Source organism: Arvicanthis niloticus, chromosome 1 (genome assembly GCF_011762505.2).
Source record: "Arvicanthis niloticus isolate mArvNil1 chromosome 1, mArvNil1.pat.X, whole genome shotgun sequence".
In the NCBI taxonomy this organism is placed as follows: domain Eukaryota; kingdom Metazoa; phylum Chordata; class Mammalia; order Rodentia; family Muridae; genus Arvicanthis; species Arvicanthis niloticus.
This window is the reverse complement of record NC_047658.1, coordinates 66,348,656-66,370,778: the sequence shown is the minus strand read 5'-3', so window position 1 is coordinate 66,370,778 and position 22,123 is coordinate 66,348,656. Positions and strand designations below refer to the sequence as shown.

The following is a 22,123-nucleotide window of genomic DNA, read 5'->3' as shown; positions in this document are numbered from 1 at the left end:
TAAAGGGTGCAGGCACTGAGGCTCAGAGAGAGGAAGGAATTTGCCAAGATCGGTACCAGTCAATGACTACAGTGGAAACTCAGGGTTCCTGCCTCCGCGTTAGGGAAGTGGCAGGCAATGGGAGTCTCCCTTTACACTCTGCATCACTTTATAGGTTGATTTTTTTCTCACTTAAGAAAGCAATGGGTTGAAAGAAGCCAGGGGCTTGGTTTTGACTCTGTACTATGGCTGTTTCAAAAGATCACTAAAGGTCAGAAGCCCACACAATCACACAGACCTGCACATAGCACATATTCACACGCACACACAGAGACAACTGATAGAGAATGGAAACCAGAAACGCTACTGGTCAGCCAATGCTACACGGTGCAAGACTTCCCAGCTGTGCCTGCCAGTAGCACAGCTATGTCCTGGGGTTGGGGGGAGATGCTACCATGGACTGAATGACTCTGTGTTAGATGCCAGGTTTTAATTTAAGGCACACATGAAACCTACCTCTGCGATACAGAAATGGAGAGGACAGGACAGTGAACAGTTCAGTGTCATCCATATGAAGCTCATGTGACACGGGATTCAGTGTGAACGAAGGGCATTTCTGTTCTGGGAAGCACATACTTCCCATTGGTGACAGTGTGAACCAGGACACAACCTATGTTCCCATGATTACTTTGGCTGCCCTGAAGCTTAGAGTTTAAGGTTTGACCACTGGTGTTCCTCCTTGCTTTTACTTTTGGTCCCAATCTCTGTTGACTTTACCTTCTTGTATGCATTCTTGGCTGTAAGAGGACTCAGCTTCCCTCTTAGGGGAAAAATGAAGGCATCTTATCATCATGCTTATCATAATTATAACAGATTGTAATATGCTCATTACAAAACCAATGTATAGAGATTGTAACAGTTATTACAACCACTGGTAACATGTCTCTCCATAGCAATTTTTGGAACTTCTCTCTGTGCCTGAAAAGGCTGAAGAGTTTGCAGAGATCCTTTTTTGTTCCTTAGAGTAATTTTTAATCACTCCAAGATAAAAATGAAAGTTCAGAGATGAAGCAATTATTTCAGGGCTATACCTCTGGGGAGCTTCAGTTCCCTTATCTGTAAACTGGAAATAACCACAGATGTCCATCTCACAGGGTGGATCGCATATAAGACGGTATTCATGTGAACTGTCTAACTCTGCTATGCAGCAAGCACTCCACACATATGAATTATTACTTAAAGTAACATGTGCACATACACATACCTACTTACATACAGGAGTGAATTTAGAAAGGACTGCTGGTTTGGACTTTGTCTGACTCTTCACTATCCCAAAGAGCCTTCTTTTATAGGACCATCCCATGCACCATTTCGGTCTGAGTCTTCTGCAGACAGCGGAGAGTCAACCCTGGCTGTGCAAACCATAGCTCTGTCTGCTTGTGCTCAGTTTTCAAATCTGTTCTGTGTGAGGACTGTTCTCTGCATGGAGTCACTGTGATGTCTCGCCTGGAAGAGCCTCTGCAGGGACCCCTGGCATTCCAAGGGCTCTGATTTCGAGATCTGGAACCTACCTATTTTCATATTCTTTGCCTGCTTAAGAAGGTCTCGGCACTTCCCACCATGGCCAGAAGCTCACTCAACAGCCTAGATGATGTGCTAGCCTAAGGATGAAGCAGGTGGGGCCACTCAAGTACTTCCCCACTACTCCAGTCTGTCACTTCTACAGACTACAGGACAAGTGTCTCACTTTACCACAGGCACAAGGAATTAGGATCTTTGCCGCCTACCTCACCACTAGGAGTTGGGTGTTCTAATTGTACCAATTATCTCCTATCAGCTTCTAACCACACAGGGTTCCTTTGTCATTGAGCCATCTGAAATTGACAGGTGTGGCTTACCATACAGCATGCAACAAGGCAGGGGAGAGGCAGGAAATTCTCCACTGGTTGGCTTACCTATGTCTGAAATCTTTATTTCTGACAGAAGACAGGAGAGCAGGGAATAGAAGAAAGAACGAGGTGTTAGCAGCAGGGTTAGAAGCATTATTAGCAGCTGAAAACTTGACAGCAATGGTACTGTACAACACTGTAATAAATACAGACTTAGCCATGACACTGATACATTTTATATTGGATACTCCTGTCAGTGAGTTCACTTACAAGCAGCTACATATCACAGAGGAGGCCCAGCTCCACCTGCACCGTACTGCTGACTCTGGGAAGAAGACAGGCCTGATGCAGTATGCTGCTTCAGTTGGGGGCTCAGAAGAGATAGGAGCGGTTGATTCTCTGAATAGACATACACCCTGAGAGATATACGGGCTTGCTGTTTCGGGTCTCTGCATGCATGTTTCTCTATGACAGTCTTCAAAACGTGGGGAGCCTACCAAGAGTCTACTCAGAATACGGCATGGGACTGGAGAATGAATGTAATTAGGGAGGGTGTGACACATAGACAAAGCCCAGCAGGAAAGGACTGGAGGAAGATACATCAGGATGGTAATACATTGAGTTCTTCCCTAATTTTATTTCTCCCAGCCCTTCTTGCATGATCCTCAACTGTAGTGGGAAGAAGAGAGAGAAACTAGGATTTTTATTTGGAGGATATGAAAATGGGAGACCCACATCTAGAGACTATCCCACCTGGGGATCCATCCCATATACAGTCGTCAAACTATACAGAGCCTGACAAATACAGAGGCAGATGTTTAAGGCCAACCATTGGATTGAGGGCAGGGGTCCCCGATGGAGGAGTTGGGGAAGGGACTGAAGGAGCTGAGAGGGTTTGCAGTTCCATGGGTGTGTGTGGGGGGGGGCGGGGAGAGGCAACAGTGTCAACTGGCCAGATCCCCTGGAGCTCCTGGGGACTAAACCACCAACCAAAGAGTACACATGGAGGGACCTATGGCTCCAGCAGCATACATGGCAGAGGATGGCCTTGTTGGACATAAGTGGAGTGGCCCCTTGAGCCTGAGGGGGTTCAATGGTCCAGTGTAGGAGAATGCCAGGGCGGGAAGGGGGGAGTGGGCAGATAGGTGGGGGAGCACCCTTATAGAGACAGGGGAGGGGGGATGGAATAGGAAGGTTCCAGAGAGGAGACCTGGAAAGGGGATAACATTTGAAATGTAAATAAAGAAAATATCCGCACGCCTGTAATCCCAGCACTTGGGAGGCAGAGGCAGGAAGATTTCTGAGTTTGAGGCCAGCCTGGTCTACAAGAGTGAGTTCCAGGACAACCAGAGATACACAGAGAAACCTTGTCTTGGAAAAAAAAAAACCATAAAAAGAAAAGAAAATATCCAATTTTTTAAAAAAAGAAAAAAATGGGAGGTCCAGAATTTAAAAGTTTGCTCAGAGTCACTCAGCTTCTCTGCTCCCTCGAGCTGACCCGTGGTCCTCTGCTCCTCTGACTCAGTATGCTCATCTGACTGAAGCAAGTACAGCCAAGGGGTCCTTCTTCCCTGACCAGAGCCTGTGCAGTACTCATAACAAATAAAAAGGGCAAAGAATATTCTCCTGGAGTCAGTCACCTCACCCAGCCTGGCATGTGGTTTCCTAGGTGCCCACAGCAAGGGAGCCTCCTCGAGCTCCCCCAGTTGACCTGTGTGGGGATGGATGCTCATGGTTCTCAGGACTGTGGTGTCTGACAGCCGGTCAGCATGCTGTGCCTCTTTTTATGTGTGAGCTGCATAATGATGCTTATCCAGCAGAGAATAATGGTGGGATGGCTCTCATTATGCTGGGTGGCTGGGCTGTGTAACAGTCTTCTAGGTTTGGGTTCACCATCCTAGATGCTAGACTTTGAACATGTACTTTAAATTCTCTGAGCTTGCTTTCCCCTATTTGCCAAAGGTTGATAATAGGTAAGACCTTACAGAACTGCCACACTGGTTAACAGTAGGAACCCTACCTCCCTGCCCTCCCTACCTCCCTGCCCTCCCTACCTCCCTGCCCTCCCTACCTCCCTGCCCTCCACTTTGGAGGATGCCCTTCTATCCCAAATCATGTCTTGCTCACTGTGGTTCCAAACAAGGATATGGGTGGATTTTTTTTGCTCTAAGATAGCTACAAAAAGCTTTCCAAGATTTCTTCCAAAATTGAGAGTAGGGCCCCCTGTCTCTGAAGCACAGTTTCCCTTTAACCATAGAGCCCACCTCACGACAGGCTTTGGTTCAAAAGAGATCGGGCTCAGGGGCATAGGGAAAAATGCAAACTCAAGAGCTGTTTGCCAGCTGAGGGTTGTTGTACTCTCACTCATGGTCAGGAGTGAGAGCTTCTCCCTGTGGTTCTGTTCTACCCAGAGAGCCTATATCAATCAGCCTTGGGCTTCACTTCATCTCAACCCTGGCCTGAGGTAACTGCCTCTGAGGAAGAAAAAGGAACAGGGCAAAACTCGGTGACATTTACTTGCTGTGAATCCTTTGTTCTTACAAAAAGACTCTTGCAACTGATTCTATTGGTTAAATGCAGAAAAAAGGTTTGGTGGCTCCAAGGGGACTCACTTTCAGCTGTCAGCAGCCAGACTCCCACATCATCTGGACATCCAGCTTTGTCTTGACCTACTTCTCTGGTTCCCATGGATAGGGCTGTTTGGCCTCATGATGGCAAGGGGACATTACAAGGAACCACAGGGAAGATATCCCCTTACATACCTCATCTCCAGAATGTTGGTGACATTTCCTGAGGGGAAGATCCTACGGATGTAATTGAAGTCTCCCACATAGAGACTTCCGTCAGAGCCACAGGTGAGGGCCACAGGGGCCAGGAGCTTGTTGCCATCAGCAAGACCATTGCAGCTGGGGCAGGAGATGCTCCTCCTGCGCCCGTTGCCCATGATGCTGCCGATGACTGGTGGCTGCTGGGACACGAACTGGTTCTCTCCATTCCCTTTGTGCAGGATGCCTGGGACAAGAAGAGATGCACGTAAGTAAGGGAACAGAGGCTGGGTCCCTCGTCCTTTGGTTGACTAATGTTATCTTGATTTTGCAAAGGATATGAGGCCTTGGCGAAACACTTTGAGACTTGTCTTACTATAGTGAAACCCAGGGTTTCCTGAGAGACTCCACTGTTTACTGACTGAATTCTCATTCTAGGTCTATGAGGTGACACTGTTACCACTGTTATGACAGACAGAGTAGACCAGCAGTTTAGCCAAGGCCCCACAGACAGAAAGTGGGCAGGTCCAAAATATATCCACCCTCTGCCACCCTCATGTGTATGTGTGTTTGTGGTATCTGCATGCATGTGTGTGTGTTCATAGGCACATGTGTGCATATGTGTGCAGGTATATGTAGGTGCATATGGAGGCATATACAGGACAACTTCCGGTGATATCTTCCTAATGTTTTGGTGCAGGGCCTCTCATATCCTGGAACTTGCCAAGTAAGCTAGGCCATCTCCTCACTGAACCCCAGGGATCTCTCTTTCTTCTCCTTTTCAGGGCTTAGGTTGAAAGCATATTCCACCATGCATAACATTTTAAAAGATATGTTTTAGGTATAAAAGTGTTTTGCCTATATGTATGTATGTATGTGTATCACATGTGTGTCTGCTGGCCCTGGAGGCCAGAAGAGAGCAGGGGATTGGATTCCCTAGAATTGGAGTTATAGATGGCTATGAGCCATTGTGTGGGTACTGGGAATTGAACCCAGGTCCTCTACAAGAACACAGGCTCTTATTGGCTAGGCCACCGTTCCAGTGCCCACCTTTTCCTGGCATTTTTTACTTAGACTCTGGGGATAAGAACTCAGGTTCTTGCGACCAATACTTTATTGACTGTGCTTCAGCCTCAGGGTGCAGCTCTTGACCATCCAGGCTAATGCATCTCCACTGGACTCAGTCTGAACCTGTGTACAACACAGATTCTTAGGTGTACATGCTTACTTTTCCTTCTTCCCACCAATACAATTTCAAGTGTAGAGCTCATGTCTTTTTCATTTCTATATCCCCAGTGCCTAGCATAGCATCTGAAGAATAGATACCAATAAATGTTTATTGAAATAAAGGAGGGAAACTCACAGTCTCTGCTCACCAGCATAGACCCAGGTTTTTACCTGGTCTTACAGTTGACAGGATGATCCTACCTCTTGCAGAGATCTCAAGTGTCTTTATTACTCACACTGCTCTGGGGACTCAGTTTCCCACTAAACAAATGAAGGGACTCATTTGAATGACCTCAACTACTTGTCTTCGTTCTCACACATATCTACATGGTTTCTCCATTCCTGACCATCCCTTTTCATCTGTGTATGGCCACAGCCTCCAGGCTGACTGTCTCTCCTGCCATACCTGTTTCTATGATACCCGAGTGGGACTGGGATCCTATAGTCACAGGAATCTCCTTCAGTGGGCCAACTTTTCTAGCTTTGCCCAAACCATGTCCTTTATTGAAGGGTTTAATTTAAAATTTTCTTAGTCTAATCAGTCATTTTTCTAAGTCCAAGTTTGTGCCATTTAAGTTTTTTTTGTAATCCTTTCTTGATATTTAAAACTTGCTTATACTTTCTTCTATTAATTTTAGAGTACTTTCACATTTGGATATTGAAAATTAAATTAAAATTTATTTCCCACAGAGCATGGAGTGGAGGTGTAGCATAGTTTTTTCTAAATACACTGAAGTATTTTCTCTAGTATTAGTTTCTGCAGTGTGCATCTGATGACACGCGATGCTCTCTCTATAGAGTATAAAGTTTCTGTATATGCACAGGGTGTTAAGGAAAGCCATTCCAATTATCCACCGATGGCCCATCCACCCTTTCCTCTTCTGTAGACAACATAATTCCTGACACCTAGCTGGCCACATGTCTGCCTGGAACAATCAGCCTCATCTGTGACTGAGTCTTGGCCAGTGGCTCCTAAGTGTTGATGCTGTGATCATCTGCTGGGCAGCATCCCTACACTGGAAGGGCCTGGGACGTGGTCCTTTTCCTTCTCTTTCATGATGTTTCTACATCAGCAAGCATGTGCAGGCTGGAGTTGAAGTAGTCACCTTCGACTGTGACCTCGGGGTAAAGGCCATGATGAACAAGGAGAACAGAGGAACCTCACATTCTGAGCTTGCAGCCCAAGATAATCTTCCTCCAGCGGGTTGCAAGTGAGTGAGAAACAAAATTTAGCTCCGTCACAGTTCTGTTACTTCAAAATTTTGGATACTGCGAGGCAAACCTAGTTTCTTGTTTTTCCCATTTTCATACACACAGTGTACTTTAATCCCACTCACCTAGTCCATTGCCTTCTCTTTCCCCTCTAGCCTTGATCTCCACTTTGTTCCTAAACAGATACCTTTCTACTTCTACATCATTTGAGGGAAAAAATAGATTCCTTACATTAGGAAAACAAAGATATTTGATTCTAGCTTATTTTACTTAATATTATTTTCTTCAGTCCTGTCCATTTCCCTGCAAATAATGTAATTTTGTTCTTTGTTATGGTTAAATAAGACTACATTATATAAGATACATTTTCTTTACCTATTCATCTCTTGATGGACTGCTAAACTGGTTTCATAATGTGGATCTTGTGAACAGTGTAGCAGTAAACATGATGGTTAGGCATTCTCTGGTAGGGTGAATTACATCCTTTGAGGCATCTTCTCATGTGGTTGTTTGAGGACCTACCATACTGTTTTCCATTGTGGGAACATTGAGTCACATTTCTGCCAATGGTGTATAAGGGTTTCCTTTTCTGTATTGTCTCTATTATTGTTTTCTTTTCTCCATTTTATTTATTCTTTAAATGTTTATTTTATATAACTCTGAAGAAAATAAACTGTATGTTGGATATAAACTCCCCTCCCTGGATTGATCTTGATGACATTGGCCAGTCCAACTGGGGTGCGATAGACTTTCTGTGAGTTTGGATTTTCATGTCCTGATGACCAAAGGATGTTACGCAATTCTTTCTCATGCTTGCTGACATCTGTGCTTCTCCTTCAAGATCATTCTGTTCATGCTATTGGTCATGGGTCACTTCTGCCTATGACTCTATTTACCTGTTTCTCTATCAGTACCACACAGCTCCAGATTTTCATTTTCTAACTTTATTATGGGCTGAGTCCTTATCTTTTGCTCCTGTTTTAGAGACTCATAGGATTGTGCAAGTATTTTGTTATACATTTTTTTGATTTGGTTTTTCAACTTCTCTATTTTAAACATGTGGGATTGACAATCATTCCTTCCAATTTTAGACTAGTCAGGAGATAAGCAACACTGTTACCATTCCTAATGAGCAACATTGTTACCACCCCTAATAAGCAACACTGTTACTATACCTAATAAACATCATTGTTGTTATCCCTAATAAACAACATTGCTACTACCCCTAACACGCAACATTGTTACTATCCTTAATAACCAACATTATTACTATCCCACATTGTCACTATGGCCCCTGTCCCAAGGCAGAAGAGGCTCAGACAGAGTTTCTTAATGTACAGATATGAGTGACAGCCACTTTGGATGAAGCCTGAAGTCATAATACTCTTACCCCAGGTAAGTTCATGCCTATGCCTGAACTTTAGGAGTTCTTTCTTGCTTCTCACTCAGCCCAAATTACAGAGAATGGACCTTCTGTCCAAGAACTCTTCTGCAGAGCTGCACTTCCTTGACTCATGGCTGCTCTCTCAGAGGACCCCCTACTTGATACCCAAGGCTAATCCTAGTCCTTTGGGGATGCTTCACAGGAATCCTCTCTCCATTGCTGCTTTGACGACAAAGAATGACATGCTTCTCCTATGTCTTTCTGGTGTCCTATGTTTTCATCTGTTATTTCTGACAACCTTCTAAATGACTGGTCACCTTGGAGACCATGTTGACACTGTATGCTTTTTTTTTTTTTTTTTTAAACTTTTCCCCTTTCTTTTTTCCTTTTCTTTCTTTCTCTCTCTCTCTCTCTCTCTCTCTCTCTCTCTCTCTCTCTCTCTCTCTCTTTCTCTTTCTTTTTTTTTGTGTGTGAAGATAACAGGATAGCAAAGAAGGTGCCACCTTAGCCTTGTTCAAGGGATCCCATGATTCCACTCACCACTCTGGATGTTCAGGGCATGGTGCTTATCCAGACTCCAGCCCCCCAGCTTGGAGGCATCAATTTCATAGCCCTGCAGCACCGCTGTCCTTTTCTCCCACAGGATCAGATCTGGGCAGGATTCGTATTCATAACCCACGGAAACTACAGGGACATAAGAGCAAAGTGTACAGGTGAGCAACTTCTCCTCTCTCACCCTCAGCCCTGCAGGCAAGGCCCCTGACTAACTATTATAGGAAAGATAAAAAGGATCACGCTTTTTACTTGGGAACTAGAATCATGTGAAATACCAAATACCAACACATTGATTCTGGACCTTAAAAACTTTTTGTTTAAAGAACAACTGTATATTATTAGGAAAAGTTAAATGTGCTACACACTTTCAAAAAGACCCAAGTAAGTTGATTTTGGAGAATAACCTTTTAAAAGTGCTCATACTGTCTACATGTATGTGAGTGCATATGTATGTGTGGGTGTGTGTACATATGTGCATGTTGGCTTTTATATGCATTTTGAGGATCCAAACACTGTGGTATCCTACGAACTTTCCACTGTAGCCTTATTTGTGACTGTAGACAGTTGAGAGTGACACAATGTTCAGTTCAGTGAGAATCTAATCATGTCTAATCCTGAAATATTACTCACCGCCCTGGACATCATGATCATGAAGACCAGCTGATGTCATAGGAGATGCTTAAAGAAACACACTCAGTTGAGAAGCTGATTGTTTTCAGTCATCTATGATTTAAAAAATTATCAGTTCTCTAAGCTTGGTCTCTGTGAAAACTCAGGCAGTGGCCTTGGGAGAGCATCAGCTGTCACAGGGCAGGGATGCAAATCCTAATGAAGATCTGGATGTACCTGGTTCTCTTCCATCCACCTGTGCATCCTTAGGATGTCACTGTAGTTGGTGCCTTAGCATCCTCCAAAGGATGTGGCTGTGGGATTCATTGTGGTGCTAACGTGTCTGACACATTAAGTCCAATCTATAGTAGTTCATGGATTAGGGACTCAAGAGAGTGTCTCAGTTCCTTCCTGCCTCCCACAACTCCTTTCCCCTTCTCTCCCTTCTCTCTTCCCTTTCTAAGGCAAACTGACTTCTCAGTTCCTTTAGGTCTTTGCTAGGTGAAGACAATTGAATGGGACTATGGTTTGAGCTGAAGGAATTTGCTGGGCTTTTGCTTCTCAGTCATCTTGCTAGGGGTTATGACTACTGACTGTCTCTCTCTGCAGTTTCTGGGTCCCTGCTCTAATTTTGAAGTTGGAGGAACAGTCATCTTGCACAAGTTCTGACTTCAGTTCTTTTTTTTCTTTTTTCTTTTTTTCTTTTTTTGGTTTTTTGAGACAGGGTTTCTCTGTGTAGCCCTGGCTGTCCTGGAACTCCCTCTGTAGACCAGGCTGGCCTCGAACTCAGAAATCCGCCTGCCTCTGCCTCCCAAGTGCTGGGATTAAAGGTGTGCGCCACCACTGCCCGGCCTGACTTCAGTTCTTATAACTGAAAACATGGAGGCAGCCCAACCTTGGCCCCTCTAGTTTAATTTTAGATTTCAGCAGGATGGATATGAAGTGGCCAGATAACATATGCATAGTCTGCTTTCCTGGCACACAGCAGGTATACCGTGTAGTGTATGGATATATTTTAGCCCATCACATAGCACCATAGTACTTTCTGAGGATTGTTCTGGTGCTATAACCACTTCTCATGCTTGGGCTTAGCTCACTTAGTTCTTTCAATGTATCCTTCTAGGTTATGGATGATACTGAGGTCTTACAGCCCCATTAGGCCCTAGCAGGTTTTGACCTGAAAAAAGGAAGGAAGGAAGGAAGGAAGGAAGGAAGGAAGGAAGGAAAACAGGAAGGAAGGAAAACAGGAAGGAAGGAAGACATTTATGAGAGAAGCTGCTTCCTCAGTTCTGCTCTGTCTCTGCCAACATGTGGAGCCTGTGTCACAGGTGCTTAGGGGAGACTTACCGAAGGCTTCCGAGAGCCCAAACACTTTCTGGTTGTAGACATCTGTCTTGTCCCAGATGAAGTAATAGGATAGGTCAGGAGCTGCAGCAAACCACTTCCTGAAGAGTCGACCCTCCACTGCCACCATGAGGTGGACCTTCATGAGGTTGAAGGGGATGGTGGGGTGTGTGAGACTGATCCTCAGGACAGACTTATAGCCAGGGGTGCGGCTGCTCAGATAGCTCAACCTCATCTTGCAGCCAGCAATGATGATTTCTTCTTGCAGAGCCTACAACACAGACAGATCATAGCAGGGATATCACTGTGGGGCCCAGGGGAAGTGACATCCAAGACCTGTGGCCTTTGCGTGTTCAGGAGGCACAGGAGGAATCAGAAGGGAAGGTAGTGAGGAAGAGAAGGAAGAATAGCAGGAAGATAATAGGGAGAGGAGAGGGAAGAAAATGGGAAAGGCAGAGGGAAGACTAGCCCTGGTCTCCAGGGCCAGTTCCTACACGGTGTACCTGCGCTAACCAACTTACCTCTGTGAGCCTCGGCCCCCTCCCCAGTGCAACATGAATGAAGATATTTTATCATGGGCCTGAGAGGACATATAAGGATACTCGGCAACACACAGGTCTGACTCGTTAGCTGTATCAGTCAGGAAAACTCAAGGAATCTGGGAATCTGTACTTCTTCACTGCATCAATACCGGTAAGGACACATATGCCAAGTGCCTAGCCCATCATTAGGCAGGACAGCGGCATGGCTGGTACCTATAGAGCTGAGAGCAGGGCTGCCATGAAGAAAGACTAACATAGACTGTAGCACTCTGATACGTGGTTTCTATCTAGAGCTTTCTTAAAGTGAGATGTAATTTAAATGTGTCCTTTCCAGGACAGTCAACAGAGACTACACTAGGCTGAACAAACACATCATCAGGCAGTGCTTGAGAACCTGACAAGGTCCTGTTCCAATGTCCCAGTTTGTCCCCAGAGAGGAGTTTTCATTGCACAATGGCTCTCAATTCCAGTGTCTTCCAGATGAGCAGAGGAGACTGAAGATGGGAACAGTCAGTGGATTCCAGATGATCACCATAAGGCAAACACAGGAGACTGTCATCAGCTCGATGCTCTGGGCTCTTTCTCAAGAAGGGAACATTAGGTCAATTGAGCCTAACATGTCCATTCAAGGGACACGGCTATTTTTATCCCATGTTTACACGGAGAACTGAGCCCTTCTCACTCTGTTTATTCTATAGAAGGGTGTAGACGTTTTGTCTATGCTGCTTTTTCAAATACAGGAAACGCTATAGATTGGGCTTAATCCAGGGCCGTCTTCCCAGGCCACAGTTTATAGTTCCAGGCACAGTAGGCTGTACACCCGGGTGAGCCACAGGCAGCACTTGAGTGCTGGCCTGATGCTCTCATAAATATTTCCCTTTCTTAATGCGCCCCTTGCAATTTCCACATCCCAGCACTCGCAAACATCAACCAACAACGGGACCGGGGAAAGAAAAAGTTCATTTTTCAGTGTTTTGTGAGACTAACAGTAAGCAAGGTTTGTGGCTCGGCTGAACCTGTGGGCACCCAGCTCAGAGGGCAATGTAAAGAGAGTCTGACCTTGAACCTCATTTGTTCCACAGTCCCTGCTCCTGGGAAAAGATGTCTAGCTGGAGCCAAGCCAGGGTTGACTAACAAATTACTTCTCTCCAGCAAGTTCTGTCTCTGCTGACAAGCATTTCATACAAAAGGTCAGCCTGGCCATTGAGACAGGAGACAGGTGCTGAATCTCTGAGAAGGAGTGAGCTTTTCATACAGTGAGAACTCAGAAACGGTTGTGTTTCCTTATTGGGGACTAACACTGGAAACTGCTCAACAGGGTACGCTCAGGGAGATGTGTTTGCTCATCTAGGCGTGAAACACACTCACGTAAATGTATAACTGCTCTGGTCCACCAGCACCAGGGCAGCCCTTTAACACGCACACTGTTGGAGGTCTCATTAGGCAGGCAGGTGACCGGGGCTTCTAGGGGCTTCTACGCTGCTTTTTCCCCTCTTCCTTTGGCCTTCTTTTCTGCCTACAGACATCAGACTGGGATGATGGAGGAGATCCAACTCAGAATGGCTTTGCTAGGCAAAGAATCTATCTTAATTTTCATCAGATTAAAATACATTTGTTCTCGATTACTTCCCTTTAATGATAATGAAGTAAACCATTTGCGTGTGTAGATTTGATCCAAAGCAATCCTTAATTGGCACGAAGGCAGCATGTGTTAAATAATCTTAGCAATAATAATAGCTAAAATTTATTGAGCACTTAGTAGGTATCAGACATTGTGCTAAGTACCTCAGATTACATTTTTCTTATTTACTCTTTATTAAAATGCTTACTACTTGGGATCCCATGGCTTATTTCTATTCATAGAAGCTATTGTTATAAATACTTATAGCAGAAATACCAAGAGAGGTGAGATTCTGAAAACTGAAGAACAAAGTAGAATGAATAGGAAGGCAGGGTAGGAAGAGCCAAGGAGCTTATTGTAAGGGCCCATGTGCCAGGCAGACTAGAGGCATGCCCCAGTCTTTAGCATGTAAGATAGCCTTTATATCCTGATGCCATGCCCACTATGGGATTTGGCAACGTGGGCTATTGGGGTCTCACCCAGGCCCATACAGGCACTTTCTCTTTTTCTATTGTCTGTGAGATTATCTTCTGCCTCCAAATAAAATAAAAGAATAGACTGATATCATCAAGAAGTCTGGGTACCTGGATTTCTGGGACAATGGGACCTTTCTCAGCACAGGAGCTGGCGAAGGATGTCAGTGGGGATGGAGAGACCACGGGGTTGGGACGGGCAAAGTTGCTCAGGTCACAGCTGGGGATCTCATTCTCCTCATGTCTCATGACGATGGTTTCCATGACAAAGAAGCGGTCCCAGGGTAGCCAGAGGGTATGCTCCTGTGTGATGAAGGGTGCCCGTTCGAACCTCAAGATGATGGAGATGCCGCCATTTGTGACCAGGTCAAAGCTGCAGGTGGAGGACAGTGACAGCAGAGATGAGAGGAGAACGAGATCCTGAAATTCACAGGAAGGGGCTGAGTACTTGGTGAGCACTACTCTGACACCCAGAGACCGGACTGCAGCCACAGACAGTGACAGTGACCCCAGAAACCATTTGTTGTTGCTATAAGATGATTGGCCAGGGACAGTTTACAGATGCCAAATTAACCACTGCAGCAGGAACTGTTTAGCAGGGCCCAGGGCAGCTGGTAAACCTCTGCTGTGGGGCGCCTGGTGCTGTAGCAGAGTCAGAGCCCACAAAGAGCCAGCACAATGAGATTGAATAAGTGTTCCCTGGGCATCATGAACCCTGCACTGAATCCTTATTTCTGTGAACTATAGTGTGGCCATGAGTAATCAGCCAGCCTCTCTGAGCTTTAGTTTTCTCTGTATGAAACCCAAAGGTTCACCTCTCTCTCTCTCTCTCTCTCTCTCTCTCTCTCTCTCTCTCTCTCTCTCTCTCTGTCTCTCTCTCTCTCTCTCTCTGTGTGTGTGTGTGTCTCCCCTCTTTGTGTGTATGTACATGCACATACACTCATGTATCTGTGTATGTGTATGGATGGGGACCACAGTTTGATATGGGTATATATGTCTTCTTCAGTTGCTTCTCTGTCTTACATTGCTATTTGAGATAGCTCTCTCCTCCATCCCCACTCTGTTTATTTTTATTTTTTATTGTTTTAGATAGGGGTTATCTATGGTCCTGGCTGTTCTGGAGCTCACTGTGTAGATTGGCCTTAAACTCGGAGATTTTCCTGCTTCTGCCTCCCAAGTGCTGGGATTAAAGACATGCACTACTAGGTCTGGGCATTGAGACAAGTCTCTTACTGAACCAGGAGCTTATAGTTTTATCTGGACTAGCTGTCCAGTAAGGCCCTGGGATCCATATGTCTCTCCCTCCCAGCTTTTATGTGGGTGGTGGAGATCCACATCCAGGTTCTCATGCTTACACAGAAGTACTTTCTCCACTGGGCCATCTGTCCATCTCTCAGAGGGGTTGTTCGTAAGTCCTAATCAGCTAACAGTTTGAGACTGTGTAATTAGAACCACGGTATCTTGTAAGTGCAAGGGGAGATGGAAACCCAAGTGCCCAGCAGAAGTGAGATTATTGCGACAAAGTGTCCAAAGACAGTAGCCCAGCTTTGGTTCCTGGCTCTTAAGGTGTTCTGAGCAGTAATGCATGCTCTTGATCCATGTTCCGGTTCTGTGTTCTCCAGACCCTTTGCTGCCTCAGACGGCTCTACTCTGGGCCTCTTATTTTAGGTTTGTGTGAGATCATGTAGGTAAAAACCCTCCTTGCTTTACCCCTAAGTACCTTACTCCCAGATAGGACTCCTCCAGAAACACATTAGCAGTTGTTGGGGTCTGGCATCTCAGATAAACCTTACCTGGCTCTTGCCTTTATAAGCCATGATGTGCACCTTTCAGTTTTGAAAGTCAAGGAATGTGAGTTCTCATTTGCCTACCTTAATGTTTCTGCCAGTTGCAGGCCCTCTAGGCTAGCCTCTGTTCTATACATAGTCACATGATCAGAGGCTGGGAGAGCTCAGGTTATGGGTACAGGGGCTGGAAATCAAGGTGTGGAACAGATCCTGCAGGATAGGTCTGCTTAGCCAAGACCAGAGTTTGCCTGTCACTTCAAGCCCTGTATTTGGTGTATGAGAGTCCAGCCTAGAGTTTGCTTTTTTTTTTTTTTTCTAAAAAGAAAGTTTGAAGCCATGTAATAGCTGAGACCCGAGAAATGAGCTTAGTGATCATGTTTTCATGTCTCTCTCAATGTGAAGGGCTAGTCCCTTCAACTGAACCACCAGCAAGGGGCTGCTCATTTCATACTTGCACAGATCCAGTCACCAAGAGCTTGCTGTAGCCACAGAAGGACAGGTCATCTTTGAGTAATTCTGACCATTAGGACTTTAGTTTTTGGAACATGTCTGGGCCCCCCTCCTTCTAGTTCTTGTGTACTGAGCTTGCTTTATCTGCTATGGTGACCTGAGACCAGTAGCACTGTCTGCCAGCTCTCCTCCGCTGCCACGGAGGAGACAAAGTCCTCTTAGGTGGTACATTCTACTTTACAGGTTTGTTCTTTGAGACAGAGCCTCTCTGTGTATACCAGGCTATTCTTCAATTCAGAATTCTTCTGCTCCAGCCTCAAAAGCTGTGAGATTTCAGATGTGTTGCTATCCTGGCCAGCTAGGGTTGCAGAGCCTGCCATGACAAAACCTTGTTCAAACAAAATTCTCATTCCCTCCCAGAGGTCTCCTGTCTCACAGAGACTCCTGACAGCCCATGCTGCAATGCACTGTAATTGTTCCAGTACCTAGGACATCCATTTCCCTGTCTTTCTAGGGACAGGTCTAGCACTTAGCTCACAGAATGAATATATGAGACACTACCACTGCTTCTAAACTGACTGCCAAATGGGCAAGTCTTACCTTGGCTACTGACTCAGATCAACCCAATGATGGCCTCTGTTGCTGGTCTATGAGACCTCCTCAATACAGGATCTCATCTTTACCTGGACACACACACACAACTTTGGCTAGCTTTGGCTGTCCAACTCACTACTCCTCCCTTCCTTACAGGTTGCAAGAATCTTGTATTAAACCATCCTGTCCTGGAGGAAATTTTGCTTATGGAGATGACTCTGATTATGGTTCTTCAAATTCCAAAGACAAACTCTTCTTTCTGAGGGCGTTTTCCACACACTTAACTGCTCGTGGTCCTTTTTGTGTTAATGTTTAGAAGTTGGATGACACTCCTTCAGGAAGGGATGATGGGGAAACACCAAGGGTGGACGTTTATTGTAGTCTAAGAGTTCAGGGTGTGGTTCTCTAGGAGAATGCCCAGTCTGGGGGAAACACAGGGTGCTATTCCTGTCACAGAGTGAATGAGTATCTGTATTTGAATTTTTAACAGCCAGACACAAATTTGGCTGGACTCAAAAGTTCTTTTCAAGAGAGGCAGCCTGAAGGGATGGAGGGATGACAAACAAGAAAAGACTTTTCTTCAAGGCCATGAGCAGGCCGTTCCAGGGACTGAGTGAAATGGGCTGAGGCCAGGCCTCCTTTTCTGGCTGGGAAACTTTGCTGTAGGTGTGAACATGGATTTGACCACAGAGGGAAGGCCTACTTCCTAAATGGAGCCTATCTCTTGCTGGTCAAACAGCACTCTTACATTACAGGTGAGTTACATCACCTTTCCAAGCCTTGGTTTCTCTGTCTGTAAAATTAGGCTGAACATCAAAGTCCTTTGGCAGGGTTACTAATTAGTGATGGGTGGGCAAGCCCAAGATGCCAAGTGTTCCCTGGGCATCATGCTCAGCACAACCTCACGCTTCAGGTCAGTGAGCCTGAACTGCTTCTCTTGTCTGCAGGACTCTTAGTTTTCCTTCAAGACTTGCATTTTCCATCTTTTTGAGTATTTTCTCTGTTAACTATTTTTCTGTGTATGAGCTACTGTTAAAATTTGACATCATGTGGTGTGTGTGTGTGTGTGTAGTTGTGGGTAGGAAACTGGTGAGAGTGTCCAGGTGCTGCCTGGAAAACTCGGACTATATAGGTGAGTCAGATGCACGCACACTCATTCTCACCTCCTGACTGTCTTTAGCCTCGTAGCTTCTACAAATCGGGCATAGGAAAAACTGAGTCACGGAAGGAGGAGTGGAGTGGGCCAGATGCTCCCTGTTCACATACAACAGAGGGAGCTTCACACACTATGGGAACAAGTGATAACTTTCCCATACATTATGTCTGTGTTGGAAAGAACATTTTAGGCCCGTGGTGCATGGGCAAGGACTTATTTAAAATGCAAGCTCTAAGCAGCACCCTTTCTGTGTTACAGCGTGGGAGGCTGATGCAGGAAACCTCCCTCCTGGTGCTCAATGCCCTCAAGGAACAGTAGATATGGCCAGTATAGCACCAACAGGGAAATTGTAGCCCAAAGACCCCAAAGAATAGGTGATTCCTAAGGTCACAACATGTAGGATTACTGTGGCATGTTTCATGGTCCTAGTCTAAGCAAGCACAGAGGGGCCTACTGACTGACAGTTTGCTTTTTCATGTGGAAACTTTTATGGCAAAAAGAACAATCTCCAAAAGCTCCTGTTTGGATGACTGTTCCCCTGTGGGCGGTGATGTACTAAGAATACCCATGGCTCAGGATTCCCTGAGTACAGCTGCCATTTCTGTACTATCCAAAACCCGAAGACAGGCATAGTCAATAAAGGGAGCTCCTTCATGCCCTGGTGGGTGTTTGCAGAGGGGCTTCTGGGCAGAAACTGTGCAAGGCAGGGAACAGTGGCCTGGCCTGGCCAGTTTTCTCCCTGAGGACTGGCACAGACCTCCTCTAAGCTGTGCCCTTCCCACTGCCACGGAGGAGGGGAGGCTCCCCACACCGAGCTTGCCAAGCTGTCTAAGAGGCACACATGTCTCCAAACAGATGAGGCCTGCTTCATTATCACCTCGGCTGGGACATGCTCACATCTGATATTGGATTAAAGAGGTGCTAAAATCAATCAGGCTGGAGCACAATTTCCAACACAGAGTGAGGAATCAACCTTATGGGTCCACGCTCAGCCAGATGGACTGACATCACCTGATTTCATTAAAAATAGAGGACTTCTCACCATCGACAGCCTAAGTATTCCACTTGCCCTCTTTTGCTCTGAAATATTTGTGCTACTCTCTCCTTGTTATTCAACAATTTGTAATAATTAGTATTTTTTCCATCCACTATTTATTTACTTACCATGTGTCACACTAGGAAGTGAATCCTTGGTGGCAGGAGATGACGATTTATTAGACACAGACTATAAGCTAGGTGCTTCCTCATTCACCACACTGTCCTTTCTATTCCTTTAATCCTCACATCCAGTGTATGAGGTAGATGGTGTTAGAATCATGCTTCAGATGAAGAAGCTGAGGGCCCAAGGGGGCAATATTTGTCCAAGCACACTCTACTCACATGGTGGGGGGAGGTCCAGGGCCATTAACAAAACCCTAGCTTTACTTCATACTGTTGATGGTTCTCAGGGAAATTAAGAGGCCAGAATTCTGCTATCACCTAAATGGCTCCTTTTGGAGCAACCTCTAAGCAGTTGAAAGTAGAAACCAAAGTAGTAATAGGATTCCAGGAGCCATTTTATCCATTATGAAGTAGTCCCATGTCAGTATTCCCATGAGGGGCCAATGGGCAGCATAGTATGAATAAGGAACTCTCTGTTTATGTGAGAGCCTCACGAGAAGAGGGTGTTACATCTACAGCCAAAGGGACAGAGGACAGAGGCAGGCACAGATCACGAAACAGTAGGCTGCAGAGCTTGGTGTTAGAATGTAGGCTGTCTGGGTCCAGGTCTAACCCTCTGTCCACATAATTGATCTGGGGCAGTTATGCTGCAAGGCTACAACTCCTAACTCTCAGGCCATAACTCTCCCCGGACCACAAAGGGTCTCCTACCTGCCATCTTGCCTGCTGATTGTATATCCAAAGAGAGGGTTATTGATGAAACTGATGTTCACGCCAACCAGTGGTGTCCCATCTGATGTCATCACTTGTCCACGGATGACACAAGCATGCCTGTGGGAAGAGAAGAGAGAAGAACATGAAATACCTTTCACGGTCTGCAGGGAAGCCCCAGAAGTCATAGCCAGAAGGCTGGTCATTTAGACAGGACTAACATCCAGGAGCCCCACGTGTTCACTTCATACAAATAATAATCTCTTAAAAAAATCATCTCTCAAGATATTAATGTGTCCTTGAGATAAATACTCCGGGGAAACGTTTTCAAGTATCTCACTCTAAAGTTATTTTTCTAAGGCTGCCATCTGCTCTGAGGGGAGAAAGTTGATCCTAGGGAGAAACATGCTATAGTTAAGCATGTGACGACAGAGTTGGGTGGCCTAGGTTCAAATCCCAGCTCTGCTACTTCCTAGATCTCTGTACTTGTGCAGTTCTTGGAGCCTCATTTTTTTTGTTTCTGTTTTCCTTTTTTTTTTTTTTTTTTTTTTTTATCTTGGTGCAATGTAACAATGGTATGGCGAGTAACAACAATCATCATTTTACTATTGCAAGTGAGAACACAAGAGAACAGGATGAAGGGGGGCTATATTTCCTTTTACCTGGAATTGGGAAGAGAAGGATAAATGACAGCACCCCCTTGGGGTGTCTGCTTGGGAACCTGTCCCCACTCCCAGCTCCCTCCCCCTTGTCCCTCGTAGACAACAAGCCATGCACTTTTCCTGCATTTTCCAGGAGAATGTTGTGTGGTGCCTGTGTCTGTGTGATGTCCTCCCATCTGCCTAAAATGTCATCTCTACACACAGTCCAATAGTCTCATCCTTCAACACACACTTCAAAGGACCTCTGTAAAGCCTTTCTTGATGTTTCTGCTCAGAACTCACATCTCACTCCCTCAAAACCACACACCAAGGCCTTGGTACCTCGCCAAGCTGCACATCCCTCCCCTCTCCACCCCAGACATCAAGCAGTTTGAAGACATGGCAAGGCTTTCTCCGAAGTGCAGTGCCTGGACCATGCCTGGCAAGTACTTGGTCACAGAGGAAGAAACAGGGAACTGAGCAAATAATCAGGCAATTAGCAATCATCTAGAGGGATGATTTTCACATGTTTCAGAAATAGAATAATTTGATAGATGATATTTCCTAAAGACCTCAAAGTAGGAAACAAATCAAAAGAAGACCTGCAGTAGATGCAATGGTGACAGAATTCCTCCCTTCCTCTGCTGTTTCTAAAGGCCATTTGATGGAACCTCTGAAAGAACCATTCAGAAAGTTGCCAGGATCCTTTCTGTTTTGTAATGAGGAGATTGAGAGGTCTTAATATTTGCCCAGGGCTACCAGGAAGGTGGTTGCAGGAGGCTGGACTGTAGACCTAACATTTCTAGGCCAGATGTTAGATCTATTGGTGTGTCTGCAGGAGCAATGGATGGGGATGAAGATGCTGGCTCAGGTGAGTGGTCTGTGAGATCAGGGCACTGTGGACACAGCCACTGATGATTGGTCTCCGGAACAATGCAGGTGCCACTGCTCACCTTCCCTTCATCTTCCTGGTTCAGGAACCCCCTTCTTTCTTACCTATGGAAGAGCTACTAATAAGGTCTGTGGACACTAATGAAAAAAAAAATCTCAAACTCTATCCCATCTTTATTAGGCACCCCAGATCCTTACTTCCCTCAAGTGATAAACTTTTCTCTGTTTGATGAGAAAAGCAATTAACACCAGGCTTGTAAGCAGCTGGTCTCACTCGTGTCAGCTTGTCCTTTCTGAAGGCAACAACTACTACCCACAATGCACCGCTTGCCTTACCTTCCCCCCACCCCCCTGAACACCTCAACTCACCTCACTCTGCAGAGTCTGGCTAATGCTAATTCAGTCAGTGGTTTCCTTCTGAGGCCCTTGGTCTAAATGCAATTACATGGCAAACCAGTTAAGCAGGTGAGGCTCGGCAAAGACTTTCAGTCCTGTTCTGAAGGTCTCCCGATGTATTTATGTGAAATTATCTTTCCACTAATGGGAGGGATTTATTCATCAATTGTACTCAGCTGGTAGTGAGAGAGGCTTTCTTTAATGGAGGACAATTGAATTTTGTATTACTGGAACTTTGTCCTTCCAGCGAATTACTAACAGATCTCAGCACCTCAGATTCTGGCTATGATCCAGCCTCCTGACATGTACAGAACCTTTGGATTCTGCCTGGATAGTAACCAGCTCTCTGACGGTGGTTTCCTTCATGGGGCTGCCCTGGCTACCCCCACCCCATGCACATGCAGACCAGCATCCTCTGATTTATCTCTCTTGTGGGGATTTTCTGGTTGCTGGGAAACATTAAATCAGCACCATTTGGCTATCATTTAGTCTCCACTCTGCAAACCAGAACAGATGTAATTTTAGGGCAGGCTCCTGTGGATGGCTTTGGGTTCTGCAGAAGATTAAGTCGACTTCCCCAGCCCCTACAGGCCACAGAGGCCTCATGGCAAGACAAGCATTTGGCTCAGAAACCAAATCCTAGAGGAAAACACTTCCATTCTATTTCTGTTTAACCAGGGTTTTCAGTTGTCAAGAAAACCCTGTTTAATATGAGGGCTCCCCTGGAGCAAAGGAG

General features: G+C 45.5%; 1 protein-coding gene across 17 annotated transcripts in view; it reads right to left on the bottom strand.

Moving 5' to 3' along the window:
• Positions 1 to 22,123, bottom strand: part of Tenm4 (teneurin transmembrane protein 4) — a 1,520,543-nt gene that overhangs the window by 52,820 nt on the left and 1,445,600 nt on the right. For 14 of the 17 annotated variants that reach the window (XM_076938042.1, XM_076938101.1, XM_076938085.1 and 11 more), the window contains 6 exons: positions 19,460 to 19,579; positions 13,712 to 13,973; positions 10,968 to 11,235; positions 8,997 to 9,140; positions 4,631 to 4,880; positions 1,935 to 1,955 (listed from right to left, as the gene is read on the bottom strand). In XM_076938042.1, the coding sequence (XP_076794157.1) occupies positions 1,935 to 1,955; positions 4,631 to 4,880; positions 8,997 to 9,140; positions 10,968 to 11,235; positions 13,712 to 13,973; positions 19,460 to 19,579 (1,065 nt within the window). The remainder of the gene's footprint in view (positions 1 to 1,934; positions 1,956 to 4,630; positions 4,881 to 8,996; positions 9,141 to 10,967; positions 11,236 to 13,711; positions 13,974 to 19,459; positions 19,580 to 22,123) is intronic. The other 3 variants (XM_076938069.1, XM_076938124.1, XM_076938080.1) reach the window with 1 other exon arrangement.